At 38.9% G+C, this 17,346-nt stretch overlaps 2 protein-coding genes across 2 annotated transcripts in view; one reads left to right on the top strand and one right to left on the bottom strand.

Annotated features, from left to right (window-relative positions):
* The window catches only part of DDX28 (DEAD-box helicase 28), a 2,957-nt gene extending 1,946 nt beyond the window's left edge, over positions 1–1,011 (bottom strand). The window contains 5 exon segments of the mRNA XM_042027747.1: positions 7–837; positions 839–895; positions 897–949; positions 952–979; positions 982–1,011. Coding sequence (XP_041883681.1) covers positions 7–837; positions 839–895; positions 897–949; positions 952–979; positions 982–1,011 — 999 coding nt within the window.
* DUS2 (dihydrouridine synthase 2) lies at positions 603–15,949 on the top strand. Its single transcript, XM_042027473.1, has 16 exons — positions 603–705; positions 1,040–1,179; positions 2,082–2,127; positions 2,932–3,023; positions 3,965–4,008; positions 4,704–4,764; positions 6,014–6,061; positions 6,706–6,771; positions 8,376–8,446; positions 8,842–8,928; positions 9,039–9,207; positions 10,158–10,279; positions 12,932–13,075; positions 13,459–13,546; positions 14,181–14,254; positions 15,467–15,949. The coding sequence occupies exons 2-16, from the start codon at positions 1,057–1,059 to the stop codon at positions 15,702–15,704; spliced, it is 1,473 nt and encodes a 490-aa protein (XP_041883407.1). The 5' UTR covers positions 603–705; positions 1,040–1,056; the 3' UTR covers positions 15,705–15,949.
* Positions 15,950–17,346: the final 1,397 nt, after the last annotated feature.

The raw sequence follows: 17,346 nt of genomic DNA, 5'->3' as shown, positions 1-17,346 counted from the left end.
CTCGGGGCGGCCGAGCAGGCGCTCCAGCAGCGGCAGCAGGTACGCCAGCGTCTTCCCGCTGCCCGTCTCGGCGGCGCACAGGGCGCTGCGGCCGCGGCGCAGCGCGGGGATGGCGAGGCGCTGCACGGCCGTGGGCCGGCCGATGGAGAGTCGCTCCAGGCCGGCCAGCAGCGCCGGCTGCAGCCCCAGCTCGGCGAAGGTCGGGCCCTGTCCCGCCTCAGCCGGCGGCGCCTGCAGGGCAGGAGCCGCCTCCTGCGAGGGCTCCAGCTGGAAGTAATCCCCGTACGCCTTCCGGTGCTTCCAGCCCGCCGACACCAGCGGCGGCTGCTCCCAGCGCCCCACCGTCTGCCAGCGGGGCTGGCTCAGCTCCGGCCGTCGGCTCCGCAGCAGCAGCTTCCCAGGACGCGGCGCCGCCGCCTCCCCCTGCCCGCGCCGCCGGCGCTGCACGCCCCGCTGCAGGCGCAGCCGCAGGGCCCAGGGGATGCGCACCACGGCCCCGAGGGGCTGCGGGCTCCCCGCCGCCGCTGTCCCGCTGCCCGCCGGCCGCCGCGGCAGCAGCAGCGGGAGGGCGAGCGCCGGCCCGGCGCGGCCCAGCGCCATCGCGGCTCTCACGTGGGGCGGCGGCGCTGCCCGATGACGCCTGAAAGAGGCGCTGGCCCCGGTTCTCCCCGCCTGGCGGAGCCGCTGCGGAGCCGCGCGAGGACGGTGAGTGCCGCGGACGGTGCCGGTCTCTTCTTTCGCCTTTTTCCGCTGCCGGCTGAGAGTTGTCCCCGCGCCGCGATCGCGGGAGGAGACGCGGGCCTGAGGGGCTCTGGCAGGGACGGCCCGGGACCCCTCCCGCGGGGAAGGAGCCGGTGTGGCGCGGAGATCCCCCGGCGCCGCTCGGCTCCCTCACGGCTGGGCGAGCCCGACCCCCGCTGCCGGGCGAGCCCTGTCACACCTGGCGGGCACCCACCGCCCCTTTCCGGCAGAGGACACATCTGTGTTTTCCGGTAGGAAATGACACTCCATGGCAGTCCTCCCGGGGTTTCTCTTTCAGGTGGTACAGCAACAGGAATGACGGTGAACACACCGCTGTGTTTTAGAGGAAAGAAGATCCTGGCTCCAATGGTGCGAGTGGGAACACTACCAATGCGTCTGCTTGCTCTGGACTATGGTGCCGATATCGTGTACTGTGAGGTATGGAGGATGAGCAGATGAGGTGGCTTTATCTGATAACATTATTATTAAGAAAAGTGCAAATGGAATTTTTTCACTGTATGACTTGTTCTTTTTACACATAATTTTCCATTAAAAATGAGGAAAGAAGAATCTCTATGTCTTAGGGCATTTCTCCAAGCAGTTCTCAAGTTACGGCAAATCCATATTTTAAGGCTGTTCAGCAACTTCAAGTAGTTTAAACAAAACACCATAACAATTTCTTCAAGTTGTACTTTTCTTTGCATTTGGGGTGGGGGGGTTAGTATTTTTCTTTTGTATTTTTTTTTTTTTAGTACAGTCAGAACTTTGAAGGAACTTTGTGGACTGACCTCATGTCTCATCTGGTTAGTTCTCCTGTGCCTCCATATATATTTTTACTCACAGCACTGCTGTCCTTGTTTCTTAACCACTTTTTTTAAAGCTGACTGAAATTGAGGTCTGGGGTCCTCAGCACAAGAAATATGTGGACCTGTTAGAGTGGATCCAGAGGAGCCACAGTGATGATCAGAGTGCTGGAGCTCCTCTCCTACAACCACAGGCTGAGAGAGTTGTGATTGTTCTCCAGAGAAGAGAAGGCTCTGAGGAGACCTTGTTGAGCCCTTCCAGTACTTAAAGGGGGCTTTTAAAAAGCGAGGGAGAGGAACTTTTTACAAGGACAGATAGTGATAGGACAAGGGGAAACGGTTTTAAACTAAAGAGAGGAGAGCTTTAGATTAGGTGTTATTAAGTAGTTCTTTAACCAGAGGGTGCTGAGGTACTGGAACAGGTTGCTCAGAGAAATTGGTCTCTCTAGATAATTATTTAATAAAATGGGCAACTGTTTAGAGCTGACTGGCTGAAACAATTCAACTCACTGAGATTTTTTTATCCTTTCTACTCAGGAGCTGATTGACATAAAGATGCTGCAGTGTAAGAGGGTTATAAATGGTAAGTATGGCATTTCTTTTGATAATACCTGTAAGCAGTCTCTTTTCTAGTTAAGAAAAAAAGTAATTGTCTCTACTGCAATCCAAACAAACTGAACGTTTGAAACTATAGTGCAGCAGACAGGTCTAAGGGAGCACTTCAAAAGCTTACTGTAAGCCTCTAGACACAATTTAGTGAGATTATATGTACTACACTATAATTGATACATCACTATAATTGCTACAAAAATGCTTCAGAGAAATAGTTTCCAATCATGAGTCTTTTTAAATGTTAGCTGTTTGTGACATGATAGTATACACACCTTTTAGTCTACTGCAATAAGGAAGCAACACATGCAAAATCTCACTGTTTGTCGTTCATTTACTAACTTGAAGTCCATGGGCTGGACTTGGAATAACATGATTGTCCCTGCAAGTTCTTAAAAAGATGTCTTTGAGACCTGGCCCTGTCTGAGTGACGTTTGTAGTGTCCCTGCTGGGAAACAGAAGTTCACTACAAATCTCCTCTCTCCTCCTGCCCCTTCCCAAAAATAGTACCGTTCATTCTGGTGAGTCATCACTGGGCTTGTCTTGGTGGCGATGTCCAAGGAAAAGGCTGCAGGGTCATTAGGGAGCACTGTGGAAGGGAAACGGCAGTATGTCAGAAATGTACTGCAGGGACAGGTAGGGTGCCATTAGCTCTGCTGTTCATGGAAGACTTCAATAGCATCTCATTTATATATAAATTACATAGTCATATGGCTTTTAAAATTTTTACATCTCTATAGAATTTTCATCAGTTTTATCTGTTTCTCATTTGATACAGAAGTACTTGAAACAGTGGACTTCGTTGCACCTAATGAAAGAGTTGTTTTCAGAACTTGTGAAAGGGAGAGGCAACATGTAATCTTCCAAATGGTAAGAAACAAAGTACTCTTCTAACAACACAGATGTGGTATGCTGGTGACATGTTGATGTCAGTCTGAAGCAGCTCTCTGTATTCCAGACTGTCAATTTCTTGGTGTTTCAGGGGCAGGTAAAGCTTCACATGAAATGTGCTGCAGAATTTCTAAGCTATTGGTACAAATCAAGATGCTATTGTAAGCTCTCCTACATGTGTTTTCAGAAGAGGTGATTAACATGAACTCTGTGCTCTCTGACAACAGCTTGCTTTTTAATAGGTATCTCAGATATATTTCCGAACTTGTGGATGCCAGAAATAAATTGTGGTGATGTCTGATCACATGTTGAAGTTTTGCACTGTCCTGTAAACAGTCTCACTGGAAAGACTGAAAGAAATGGCATTGTTTAGTATAGATAAGAGAGGATTAATGTGTGCCTTAGCATTGCACAAATGGATTAAAGATTCCCTCTCTGCTGAAGAGAAAAAGACAGTAATTTGCTCTTAGAGACCACTCCGTGTAGGGCAAGAGACAATGGGCTTGGAGGAAGGGAGAAGCATGAATGGACTGCATTAGATATTGAGAAGACCTTTTTTGGTGGTAATGTAGCCCTGAAATAGGTTGCTTGTAGAGGCTGTAAAATTGTTATTAGTGGAGCTTCTTAAGAACATTAAAGTATCTGTTGCTGAGGGGCTAAGCACATTTGATATTGCTGTAGGTAAAGAGGGCAGACAGACCTCTGTGGATCCTTTTTTGTGACAGCTTTTATCATCCAGTGTCTGACTCCAATACATGCTTTAGGTGAATGTGTTAAGTATCCAGTGTGTCCCTGAGTGGGTCCCTGTCTATACTAAATGTTCAGAACAAATACAGTTGTACACATGTGCAAGTAAGCACCTTTCTTTTTATTAATTCAATGATATTTTGTAATTATAAATCCTCTTCTTTTACCAACAGGGTTCAGCAGATGCTGAAAGAGCCCTGGCAGTAGCTAAGCTTGTGTAAGTCATCTGCTCTCACCTTCATCCCACCATGGATTTGTCTGGGGTTTTTTGTACAGAGGAATTATTGTAGAAGACAGTTTTTTATGATTGAGGGGATCAAGGTAGCTCTTGATAGAACCAGGAAAATTCAGCTGCATAAATTCTGTTCTGGGATTGATGGCTTTTTGCTAGTGCAAGTGTGTCCTTGATCTCTCCAGTATGAATTTTCCTGGGTGTTGCACAGCTGCAAGACCAATACAACTGAAAATGTTTCTTACTGTTTGTGGTTTAAAGCCTCCAATAATGCATTGTGCAGAAATGAAAAGTGGCTCTCAAAAAGGTGATTTAAAGGCTCCATTTAAATAGATGGAAATTTCAATAGGACTTGCTGTAGTGATTGTGGTGAATTTAGTGGTGGATGTGCTTTATATATGATTAAGTATATATAAGGTATTTAAGATGAGTATTTGCAGCTTCTGCACAGCACTGGTTATTGAAACCTGTGGACAGAGTGATCTTCAGACCACCATTAAGATTAATATATTTAACTTAAATAAGTGAGAAGCTAAAAATTCTGAAGTTCAAATAAACTTTACCTTAAGCTCTCATTTAAGCCTTAAAGATGATAGAACAAATTACCTGGAAGGATATCTGGTTCTTGATTCTTGTTCTAATAGGCTAAAAAATAGTTTCATTTTTTTCTTCTCTTTCAGAGAGAGTGATGTGGCTGGTATTGATATCAACATGGGATGCCCAAAAGAATATTCCACTAAGGCAAGTGGATTTTGATTACACTTAAATGAGCCTTTTCTGTCTTGAAGGTATGGAGTGTGGAATACTCACACTCCATTCAATACACTGAATGGTTTTCAAATTGAAGCAGTAAAATTTTGATCCAGAGAAAAATTGAACTTAATTTTTTGTAATAAGCAGAACACTCTAGAAAGTGTCACAGCCCTAATACAGTAAAATAACATAGGCTGTTAGATAATTAAATTCTTAAAGGCTAGGTAAAATGAAGTAATTTTTTAGGGTTTTTAATGTTTTTCTGAGGTCAATAATTTGTTGGGTGAGTAAAATAAGTTCTGCCTAGCCTTAATAAGAATTGAAATCACAATTTGTCATCTGAGCAAATAGATGGCAAAAAACAGTCACAACTTAGTAATGCTGAATTCAATTATTTGTCAGTTTTAAATGGGAGGACAATGGATCAATTAAAACCTGATTTTAATTTTTTTTGTAGTAAAGCACATGCAGCTCTAAATTAGTCCTGTATCTGTGGCTAAAACAGAGCATTCAAACTGGTTGTTAGGACTGTTAAGCCACTTGGTGTAGAGATAAAGGATCAATAAATCAGACTATGGTGCTCTGTTTTGATGTCAAATGCTCCACAGAACCATAATTAAGAACAAAACATCAAAATATCCATCTTATACTAGGGTGAAAAATCAAATGTTCAACTGCTGGTGAATGGTTATTCTCCCACAATAGTTCCGGGTCAAAAAAGTTTGTACAAAAAAGTTGTTGGCCTCTGCAGATGAAATAGTACGGGAAGAGTAGCCAAAATACTAAATTGTTCATAATTATGTTAAATGTTCATTATTTCTGTTCATTACAGGCACTTAATTTGTCTTAGTCTTTTTTTTTTATGTAGTGTATGGACAGAAACTACTGACATAAAAACCTCAAATGTAGTGTGTAATGTTAAAACAATAAATCTGTTGAGCTGTCACTTAATGAGGGGAAACTGCATGATTGTATTTGCTAAAAATAGCTTTTTGAAACCCTGTCTGCTCCATAAAGTAATGAGAGCAAACTGATGCTCTGAATTACTGCTTAATTATTCTTGTACAGGTCTAGGGAATGTAGCACCGAAGTGTTCACTAATGCTCCTGTATTTTAAATTTTGCCATTTTTTCCTTAATATAACATTATGCTTTTGTTGTGGTCTGCTTTTAGGCAAAATGGTTGAGTTGAAAAATATGTTTGCCTAGTGCATAAAAGCTTCTGTCTATTTTCCCAGGGAGGTATGGGAGCAGCGCTGCTGTCTGATCCTGACAAAATAGAGTCTGTAAGTATCACCTGGTGGGGTTTGAGTTGCATTGGAAAGAATTGTGCATTGCGCTCTACTGGCAGCAGGAACGAGTTGTATAGATGACAAATTTGTAATAGCTAGAGTGGAATACTCAGTTTAGGACACTGGAATCAAGGTTATAAATAAATATTCCTGATTTTGTTCTCCTTGCCATTGTGTGGACTGTAAAATTACTGCCTTCTTTTCAGTTTTAAAACTTTCAGTGTGGTGCTGTATTTGCAAGTTTTATGTGTCTATACATGTAATTTGAAATTATCAGAGTTCACTGGTCGACTCATATTAAAAGCAGTGTTGAAACTCCAGCAGCAGTTAATTGCTCTCTAAAAAATCCAGTTGAAAGCAACAAAGAAGTGGAAGTAAAAATGTCTTAGACTAGAGACAGGTTTGTGTATCTACTGGATAAAATTGTATATTCAGTTACAGATTGCATGTGTCTGTCTAGCGTGTAAGACTCTTTATAGAGGAATAGTAAATAGTGTTACATTATTCTGTATTAATTTATTAATTAATAAAATATAATAATTTTATTGATTTATTAATTTATCTTCAAGAGAGGAAGGAGGAGAGTTTTAGTAATGTCACTGTTGTGATCAGGTTTTTGTCTTTTTTTCTTTTTCCAGATATTGACCACCCTTGTTAAAGGAATTTGTAAACCAGTTACCTGCAAAATCCGCATTTTGCCCTCAGTAAGAACGTAAATCATTGTGCTGAAGTGTTCAGCTGTTATTTCTCTGATTTACTGTCAGTTAGAATATGTGGTCTTCTGGTATGGTGCCATTGTAGGCCTCTTGCTGTGAAATAGCACTTGGATCTACAATTTCTGTTTGGGATGCTGTCCCGGCCTAAAGGGTTATCTGACCTGCAGGTGCACAGAGACTGTGGTTGTGGGCTTGTCAGATTCCATGATATGCAAGGGTACAGAGGTTTTTATCCTCTAAATTTCTCAACTAAGCCATTTTTATGTCCTAGAGGTACAAAAAGGTGTAGGACACCACCCCTTGAGCAGTCAGTAGATGCTGTTAATTCCTGTTTTTCACATGGGGTTGCCAATAGATGATTGTTTTCTTTTCTTTCAGACTGATTTTTCTTCCAAACTGTTTTCCTGTTCTCGCATTTAGAATAGCCAGTGAAGTTACAGGGTCTGTCTTTTTCAGGATCTTTTTCCAGACTTTTTTTACAGCTGATGTAGCTTCCTTAACTGCTTTTTTTTTTTGCAGATTAATTCTCTACATATTCTTATACTTCCAAGAGATGATGGGCCTTCTCTTTTAAAGACTGATTATTTTGCAATTGGGTATTTAATTACCTGCCTAGATACTGTGATTGCATATGACCTAAGGAGGTATTTTAGTAGATGGATGAGCTGTTCCTGAGCCAACTTTGTTCAAAAGTCATTTATGTGTTGGGATAAACAAATGAAGCTTGTGTGAAAAGAATCAGTAACCCAGTCTAAGATCATTTTCGTTCTGGAGTATTAAATCAGAGAACTGGTACCTTTCCTTTTTATTTTCTGCAACAATCCTAGAGCCTCTTCCTTTTTGTTTCAAGCTGTTTTTGCATAATGTAATCCATCAGAACAGCAGGTGAGCTTCTGTTTCTGCGTCCCTGCCAGCTGGGACATGTTGCAGTTTTCAGACTGAATCTAGTATGTTTGGGATGAGCCACAGATATTCCTCCAGCTTTTGAAAGAAAAATTCACCTTCCCTTTTTTTCATTCTCCCTTTCCCTAAAGCTGCATGAGACAGGCTAATGCTGCAGTGTGTCAATTTTGTTTCTGCCTTTTAAGAGCATCTCACCTCTTTGAAGATATACTGGGCCTTTTGATTCACTGGGCATGTATGAATGTCCTTAGAATTTTTTAGATGCTGGTTAACATTTTCAAGACACATCTGAGAGGTATATTTATAGTTGTGTGATTGCATGTTATGTTGATTTCAGAAGGCATCCTCTTACTGGAAAGCATTTTAATTACAATTTACAGAGTAGTCATTAGAGAGGAGTTGCTAATCAAGTGTTCCAATCATTTTCAATTGACAGTCTGAAAACCTGTTGGAAAATATTCTCCTGCTCCAGAGTATTATGTTACCTGTTTTGAGAAAGTTTGTAGACTATAGTTTCAAGGAAGCATTGAAAATGAATTCTTATTTTTGCCATAGCATGTAGTTCTTTAATTGAAATATATATTAAATGATTATATGTGTTGGGCTTTATTGATGAAACACAGGAATCACATGGTCACATGATAGTTTTGCTTTGAATTAAAATCATGTCAGTCTGTCTTATCCCTCAGGTTGAGGATACTGTGAATCTGGTGAAGAGAATAGAAAAAACTGGCATTGCTGCCATTGCAGTCCATGGAAGGTAAACTGATTTTAGGCAAGAAAGATTTTTTTTAGTCTGTTGATGAATGGAGCACAGTATATGACTGATATCAGTATACTCTATACTCTAAATGTCATATGTGGTTCTGATGTCAACTGTTAACTGAATTGCTGTTCTAGAAAATCAAGCCAGTATTTAGGGAATGGAACTGCTTGCTGCTCTTTTCCTAAATATTTGTTCTCAAAGACCAAGTAGAACTAAAATTATCTTGCATACTTTATACCTAAAAAATTAAATATATAAAATAAATAAGCTGAAGCAAGTATATCCCAATAATCCTTCTGTCATGCCTGCTGTGATTTAGAGACCTATAAATTCCACAGGAAATCTTTGGTCTTGTCTTTTTTTTTCTTTTTTTCTTGCTTGTTGGAAAGGAAGAGGGAGGAGAGGCCTCAGCACCCTGTCCACTGTGATGTGATCAAGGCCATATCTGAAGCAGTCTCCATTCCAGTAATAGCAAAGTAAGTTGGACTAATTAGCTCATTATGATCAGATGCCTGTACCTAACTTAAGATTTGTAAGTGCAGGAAGAAGAACCACAATTAGTTACATTTGTGTTGTTAATTTTTAGTGGAGGATCTCATGACTTCATCAAAGAATTTGCAGACATTGAGACCTTCCAGAAAGCAACAGCTGCCTCATCAGTCATGATTGCTCGTGCTGCCATGTGGAACCCCTCTATCTTCAGAAAAGAGGGGTTTTGCCCCTTGAAGGATGTCATGCAAGATTACATCAAATATGTATGGTTTATTTAAGATCTTACTTGTAATTAACATGATTTAAAGTTGTTAATCCAAATTTTACTGAAGCATCTTAACTCCATTTCAAAGGCTTGGTTCTGGGGATATTTTAACATAGTGACGGTGACATGAGTCTTGCAATCAACCACCGCTTCCTCTGTTTGATTTTGTTCAGAAAAAAAATACTCAGAAATCAGAATTCAGAAGACATGCTTTTTAGGCCTAGTTTCTTGGGAACATTTATGAGGCTTACAAGGCTATCTAAAAATGTCAAGAAATTTAAAAATATGTAGTCCAACTCTTTTGAAGTCACAGTTGTACAAATTGAACAGAATATTATGTACAGTATACAGTATTGAATATACAATATTGAACAGAAAAGTGAGAGAATATTAAATTCTCTGTTGCTCCTAGATTCATTTTTAGCCATTAATTACTTTTCACAAATAATGTCAAGAAGTATTCACAGCAGGGAAGCAAAGGGAATGATTTGCCAATAAAGTAATGCAGTACTGTAGTCCTGTAGCTCCATTAGCCAAGTCATCTAACATACAGAGTTTTATCCATTATTCAAAAGAGAACATTTTAATGACGTAATAGGAAATTAGTCAGAAATCTGTAACTTTGATCATGTCATCAATTCAAAATTTTTTTGTTTTAATTTGAGCTTGCTATTAACCAGTTACTTACTAAAATACCAGTGCATTGCTAGTCAGTGATGTAAACTGGTCAACTCTTTCTTCAGAAGTATGAGTCAGTTGAACTTTAGTTCATGAAATCATGCCAAAATAATCAGATTATAGTCACATTCATGGGTAGTGTTGAATATGTTATTGAGGAAACCACTGTGGTTTGCCTTTCAAAAATGATTTTGAAAGTCATCAAGAGACCATACACAGTATGTAAGAAATATTTGTTTGGTGTGTTTTTAAATTGTCTCTTTCCATCAGGCAGTGAGATATGATAATCACTACACCAACACTAAATACTGTCTGTGTCAGATGTTAAGAGAACAGCTGGAAACTACTCAGGGTAAGAAGCTGCACGCTGCACAGTCCACACAGGAGCTCTGGTAAGCATGGACTTCAGAAAAGGTATTGTACTCTGCCAAGCTGGCACACCACTTCTCTGTCTAGCACTGCCTGGCATTTCACAACATCACAAGTTGCAAAAACCCCAGAAACAACCCCAAAAAAATCCAGATAAGGAGATGTGAAATAACATAGTAACCTTTTCCAGGTTTCCTTCACGCTCAGATGATAAATCTTGAACCCTAACACTCTCTATATTCAGCACACTAATTTGAGTGGTGCTTCACTGAGTGACAGGCATTTGTTTGCATGAAGTGATTAAGAAAAATTTCAGCTTGTCTGAAATTTTATGGAACTTGTCTTCTTCCAAGGATATTTATTTGATTTACCTCTCTCTCTTGCATGCGGGGTTTTTAATGTTACTGGAATATTTGCAACATATTTGTTTTAAAATGAACACTTACAAACTCAAAACCATGTATCAGGGTTGTGTGGTTGCATGGTACTTAAATGTATTTTTTTGTTCTGCTTTTCATACCTGAAATATCCTAATGACGGCAATCTTCTAAGGAAATATAGTAGTTTTAAAAAATCTTGTCATCCCACACATCTGAAACAGACTGGATGAAATTTCTCAGTGGGAGAGACAGAAATGGAAGAAGGAAAAATTTAAGAGAAACCATAAAATAGGCAGGTGATTAAAGAGTTTGCACAGAATTAGGGGAATTCAGGTTTGGACCCATCCCAAACTGAACAAAATAAAGTTCTGAGCTTGTATGTGTCATATCCATGTTGTGTGTTATAATTGTTCTCGTGGTGGAAGGGAGGGGAAGAGTCTCCTTGTTTTTATAAAAAGTCTGAAACTGTTTGATATCTAATATGTATAAAAATGGATAGAAATGTTGAAAGTGTGAAATACTTTGCAAAATAATTTAATGGTTTCTAGCAAACCCTAATCAGCATTCTGTTCATGTTCAAAATGAATGGAAATGCCTGCAATCCCTTTGCCAGTTTATTGCCTTTTACCAGTTTGGGCTTTCTATAAATACTTCTGTCCATGATTATTACATTACATTACAGTACAATGAAGGGAATTTGTATTGCATATATAAAGGCAGCTAGGCTTCATTATTCTTAAAGGAGCAGTGGAATCCATGAAAAACATTTAAACTTTGCAAGTTACTTTTCACTTTGGCAATTTAAAGAAATTAACACATTTTAGTATAGTATCAGACTATCTATTTTGATTATAGATTTCAAGTTTAAGAAAAAAGATATAGTATAGATTGAAACTAAAACAGTCTTTTGCAACTTCAGTTAAGTCTTAGCCAAAAGGATGGTGGTGTTTTCTGCTGCATGAACAGTAAAGCATAATATGTAAATAAATATTGTAAAGTAAGAGTTTTACACAGGCAATTAGAGGTGTCACAGTTCATACATGTAAACACTGGATACAGATCTAGTAAAACTTTGGGGCTTGTGTGCTATGCCTGACAATTCTTTAGGGGCTTCCAAAATCAAATTTTCTCAGTTTTTGTACCTGTGATGCAATACCAACATTAAAATGGGCTAAAGCAATGTGTGTGCAGGAGAGGGGGACAGACAGTGCCATTTGAAAATTTATGAAACTGCTTTCTGCCAGCAAACTTGGTCTTTTAACCCCTGTTCTGAACAACCTGTTTCATGTCCAGATAACTGAGGAACATTCAGTTTTTTAAAAGGCACCAGTTTATCTTCAGATAAAAATGGTGCATAATTCTGCTGTCTCCTGGTGGTGAGAACAGGTTACAGCCATTTGAGCTTCAGCCTCAGTGCTGAATGCAGAATGGCCTGCTGCTCTTTCCACGAAACATTTACATAGCAGTACCTAATGAATTGCCTTCCCTTAGAAGCATAAGTTAGTATTGTTCAGCTTCATTGCTTTTTTGCTTGGAGCGTTGGAGATGGCTTAGTGGGCAGAATTCATTTTGTCATTGAACAGCCCCATATCAACCAGCATCCTCATAACAGAAAGTGAAAGTTTATTTTATGCTGCAGGTTTAATTGCCATTATCATCTGCAGAAAACCAATAGTCTCAGTTCTTCAAAGTAGATCCAGCCTGCCATGGATCTGAAATTTAAAAGGATCTGAGGTTTTTGCCTTCGACTAAAATCCTGGTTGCAGCAACTCGTTATCTGTGCTTGTGAATAATACTCTGAAGTCAGAAAATCTGAGATTTTGAGGGGTTTGGATGCTATAGTGTTCATTGCTTATAGTATTTTTAATTACTATAATTAGAAGAAGAATCTATTTCCTACTTTTGGTTCTTATTGCCTTTGTGGAACTGATGCAGTCTGAGATGTTCGTTTGCTGACTCATCCAGCTGCAAGTTATTAAATGAGCTAATACTTTGAACATTGCAGTACCTGTATTTCTGACTGATTCTGCCTGGACTTCCAAGCTACAAATTGCATATGTAGTGCTGGAAATCAGAACGTTCTTTTTCTACTTGTAGCTCAACAATGTCTGGTTAGAATTGAAAGAGAAACAATATAATGTCACTGTGCAGAATATAGCCACGCTTCCAGTTCATTCTCTGTCCTCTTAACATATACCATAAACGCAACTGATTTCTCTACTTACTTTCTCTGTCATAATGTGATACAAAAATTTATAAACTGATCTTTAATACAAAGGAATTCTGTTTGAATAGTGAAGTCTTTGAAATGGGTGACTTCTATGAAGAAACAACAGCTATTTTTGAAGCAAAGAAAACGTCTTTAGAAAGCAAGACACAAGATGAAGATGACCAAATGGAAGATCCAGATGTAATAAAAATGGCTGTTAGATTTGACAAGTAAGCATGCAAATCAAGTTTTTCACTATCTTGCGTCTCTGAATAATAAATGTGAGGTTGACAGTGTCCTAGTAATTTTTTGAAAATGATTTGCAAAACAGCACTTACTGAGTGAATTCCTATGAAGCAGTATCTCTTCTCTAGCTGTATTACTACAGGATGTAAATGTTTGGGAAGAATTAATAGAAAGCTTTAGATTTTATTTTAGATGTTTTGTCACATCTATTACTTAAGTTATCTAATGAGGAAGAAGCATCTTTTTTTATAATTTGAGCTGTAAAATTAAACCTCAAATAACTGGTAGAAGTAATGCAATAAGCAGCACTGTCTGTTTTAAAATAGAACTTTGTGCACAGTTGTTGACCACAATTTTTTCTGTCTAGGCGAGAATATCCACCACAGATCACTCCAAAAATGTATCTTCTGGAATGGTGTAGGAAAGAAAAGCATCCTCAGCCTGTTTATGAAACTGTGAGTTGATGAAAAACCCTTTCAAACCTCTTCCTCTGCCTTCTACATGAAATTAAGTATTTTAGGACTCAAGGTAGTGAGAAATTATGCTTCCCAGTCTGGTGTAGCTCTTTCAGAAAGCAGCTGCAGAAATGGTAATACATATAGGGATGAAAAATAGCAGCTTATTTTATTAGAAAATAAAAAAATAGAAGTCAGACCTTCAGTCTGCTTTGGTTCATGTGTGAAAGAAGTTGCTGTAACTTCTTGGTCATTATATAGGAGCCCATGACTTACTTTGTTTTACTACTTCTGTGAAGTAAAGAATTAAGTCTCAGAATGTTTTCTCTCTTGTTGCACACTGTTAACACATAGGAACTGCATGGGACAGGAGCACCTGTTTGGTTAGATGGGGACATTATTTGTTTATTTGTTATTTTTGTAAAGCAAAATTATTTGCAGCTTGGACAATTTCTTATTTTTTTAATGTTAAGTATGTACAGTTAAATTTGTGGTGTGAATTAGAGTAACTTTAAAGTTATGTTACTTGTTATTCTTGTTTTTATACCTATGAAGGAATGTTGATGATGTTGTTTCTTCTGTAAATTACTGGTTTTTGACAGCCCCTTCCCTTCTAATGCTTTTTTTTCTACAGGTTCAAAGACCACTGGATAGATTATTCTGTTCAGTAGTGACAGTAGCTGAGCAAAAATACCGATCAACTCTGTGGTAAGCCATCCTTAATGTTTTTTTCAGCTGGATTTTTGTTTCTGAAATGTTGCTTAAAAATTTGCAGTAAAAGGGTACTCCAGTTTATTCCAGTTGACTTTGATAAAGGTCAGCTAAAAGCTACCTCCTAAAGCTACCTCTAGGAGGGAGAAAGGATTAAAATTTTCTGAAAATTGAATGTAACAAGAGGAAGTTAGCACTGGCATAATCAAGTAAACAGTTACAGATTTTAATTCCCTTTGCGTTAGTCCACAAGTTGTATTGGAAGGGGAGCAAATAGGTGACCCAGTTCCATTGTGTGTGATGAGTTCAGAAAGATGCCAGGGGAGGCAGAGGGGAATGTTGGAGGAGGTTGTGTCTTCAGCCACTACAGCAGATCCATTCCACTGAGAAGTCAGGACTAAGTGTGTATATCCAGTGAAGCAGAGGACAGTGCAGTGAGTTCTTAGAGATCACAGTTAATTAGCAGCTACATCCAGGGCTGCTCTAAAGTTTCACGGTGGTATTTTATACAATCATCCATTAATACCGGAGTTGACTTGAGGCATTTGCGCCTAAGTTGATCTTGATTTAACTGCAAAGCTAGAGCTCAGCATTGAACATTTTAAGCAGGACAAGTGCACACATCTGCTTTGCAGCCTTCCTGTTCAACACTTTAGGAAGTTATATGATACGAAATTTTGAGAAGAAAGTGCTTTCAAATACTGACTTTCACAAATGTGTGATGTGCAGTCTCTCTCAAAAATGACAGAATTTTTATTATTATGGAGCACTTCCTGCTTTTGTCAGCATCAAGGAACTTGTACACCCGCCAGAGAGTATACTTAAGCCTGAGCCTCTTTCAAGAAAAGTGATCCTTCATAACTCAGTTTTGTTTAGTGATCAGATTTGTAAAAGTTACCTTTCTGAGGATTGTGACCACTTGGGCCAAGCACACATTGACTTTGTACCTTTGAAATGAAGAGTGTTTGAGAGACAAGACCTGATAGAGACAGATTTTCTAGGAATATTGCATCAAGAGTGATGCATCAACACTTGACACCTAGCAAGATTGAAATAATTTCTGGAACTGACCTGTTTTGTTCCTCTGCTGTGAGATGACTACAAATGCTGGTTGTTTCCTCATGTTGCATCAGAGACAAGAAGTTGTCTCTTGGCAGGTGGAGACCTCTATTTCCACTTTTATGTGTGCTCTGTCTGCTTGCTCTTCAGGGACAAGTCCAAGAAACTGGCAGAACAGGCTGCAGCTATTGTCTGTCTGAGAACACTGGGTGTCCCAGAGGGAAAGCTCTGTGAGGGAGAAAATCACCTGATTAACAAACGCAAGAGGCAAGACCAGGAGCGCTTGATTAACAGAGACCATGGAGAAGATCTTGCTGAGCCTTCCCATAAAAAAGCCAATTTTATTGAAGAAACTTCTGACATGAATGTGCCGAAGATGCCACGATAGCATGGAAATTAGAGGTTTCGTGCCTATGCAGCTACAAATGAGCTCCTGTTTGTATATCTTGCTGTTCACATTTCATTTGGATTTTCTCAGAGACAGATAAATTTCCCAGTTGTAAAAAATGCCACTGAGATGTTTACTGTTCACCACTCACTGTCCCTATGGTGCCTTTCAGATGATAATTAGGAACTTGATTTTAAAGAACATGGAGAAGATAATCCCAAATAATAAATTTTTTTAAAATATCAGGTATTTTCAAAGCAATTTTGTCATTGGTTTTATTATTCGTTTTTTATTTTTAAGAAGTCTACAGTGTGCTGGTAAGAGATGTATTAATATATCATCCACAAGCAGAGGAATTCCCTATGGAACTGTGTAGTTAATCAGAAAAATCAATGTAGGAAAATATTAATAGCAAAGTAGACATGGTTGCGTCAACTGAGTTTTATGCATGACTTGCAAGCTTTGTTTACATCTCTTATGTATCAAGAAAAAGTTTTTTGCAGGGAGAAGGACTTAAAAATTGTAAGACAAGCATTAAATAACAGTCTTCTGTGGTAATTTCTACTACATTCTACCCTTCAGAAATATGACATAGAATTAACCATCCTTTCTTGGTCTTACGTATTACAGTTGTGTCTTTCCAGTAAGGAACTGGAGCCAAGCCTGGCAGCAATGGCTTTGTTGAATGAAGGCACTTTGAGCTGTTTTTTCTTTTGAACTTGAAAGTACTCATAAATGTCTACAAGTAGATTACTTGCAATAATGGCCATCCAAATATGGCCTTGTATGTTCTTGAAATGTGACCTTGTTTTTCTCAGTAATCAGCTGTTGGTGATGCAGGGGGTCTCAATCAAAGGCCCGTGTTCTCTTTGTTGTTTCCATCATCACAACTTCTTATTAAAGTAAACTGTAAGGAAATGCTTTATGCCAAGAGAGGATACAGATGCTGTCTGATTCATGGCAACTCAGCTGAGCTTGTCTGATGTAGGGTTCTGAATCTGCAAAAGAATGCCAAAAGAATTCAGAGATTTCTGTTACTAACAGTTTATTGAAATGGTGGTTTAGTTTCCCTCAACAGTGTGAGGGCTCCTGAAATTATCATCTCTGGTCTGAAAACAAAATTATGGGGATGTTTCATGCCATGACCTCTAAAGTACTTTGTATGAAGAATGTACAAGATATAATTCGTTTGGTTGCAATTCATAAAGAATATTCCTATTTAAAATTTTGATTTTTTTCCTCAAGTGATCGTGCCAAATTAAACCATTCTTTCAAAAAGGAAGAACAATATCTCATCAGATAATATTCAGGGTTGTGAAATTAAAATGTCTGCTGTTTAGATTAGAGTAATTTACAGTACATCTATACAGTCTAGGAAGAAGGAATTTTCTTGTTCAATTCATACATTGAAGTAAATGCACTTAAATATATTTACATTTGATATCATTTTAGTGCTACAATTTTACTCTGAAGCACTAAAAAAAATTGCAGTAATAATCAGAAATTTCAGAAGTAGCCCTTTTCCTATTATAAATTCTATCTGGATATCTTACTTTTGTCAGAACTATCTGGAGCCATAATAATAAAGAAAAAGTCATTTTTAGGTCCTGTTAGCAGTGTGGTTTGCAAGGTCTAATGTAAT

Source organism: Corvus kubaryi, unplaced genomic scaffold, assembly GCF_017639235.1.
Source record: "Corvus kubaryi isolate FWS band 111438036 unplaced genomic scaffold, C.kubaryi_AGA036_p1.0 37300, whole genome shotgun sequence".
Classification (NCBI taxonomy): domain Eukaryota; kingdom Metazoa; phylum Chordata; class Aves; order Passeriformes; family Corvidae; genus Corvus; species Corvus kubaryi.
This window is presented reverse-complemented; position numbering and strand designations above follow the sequence as displayed.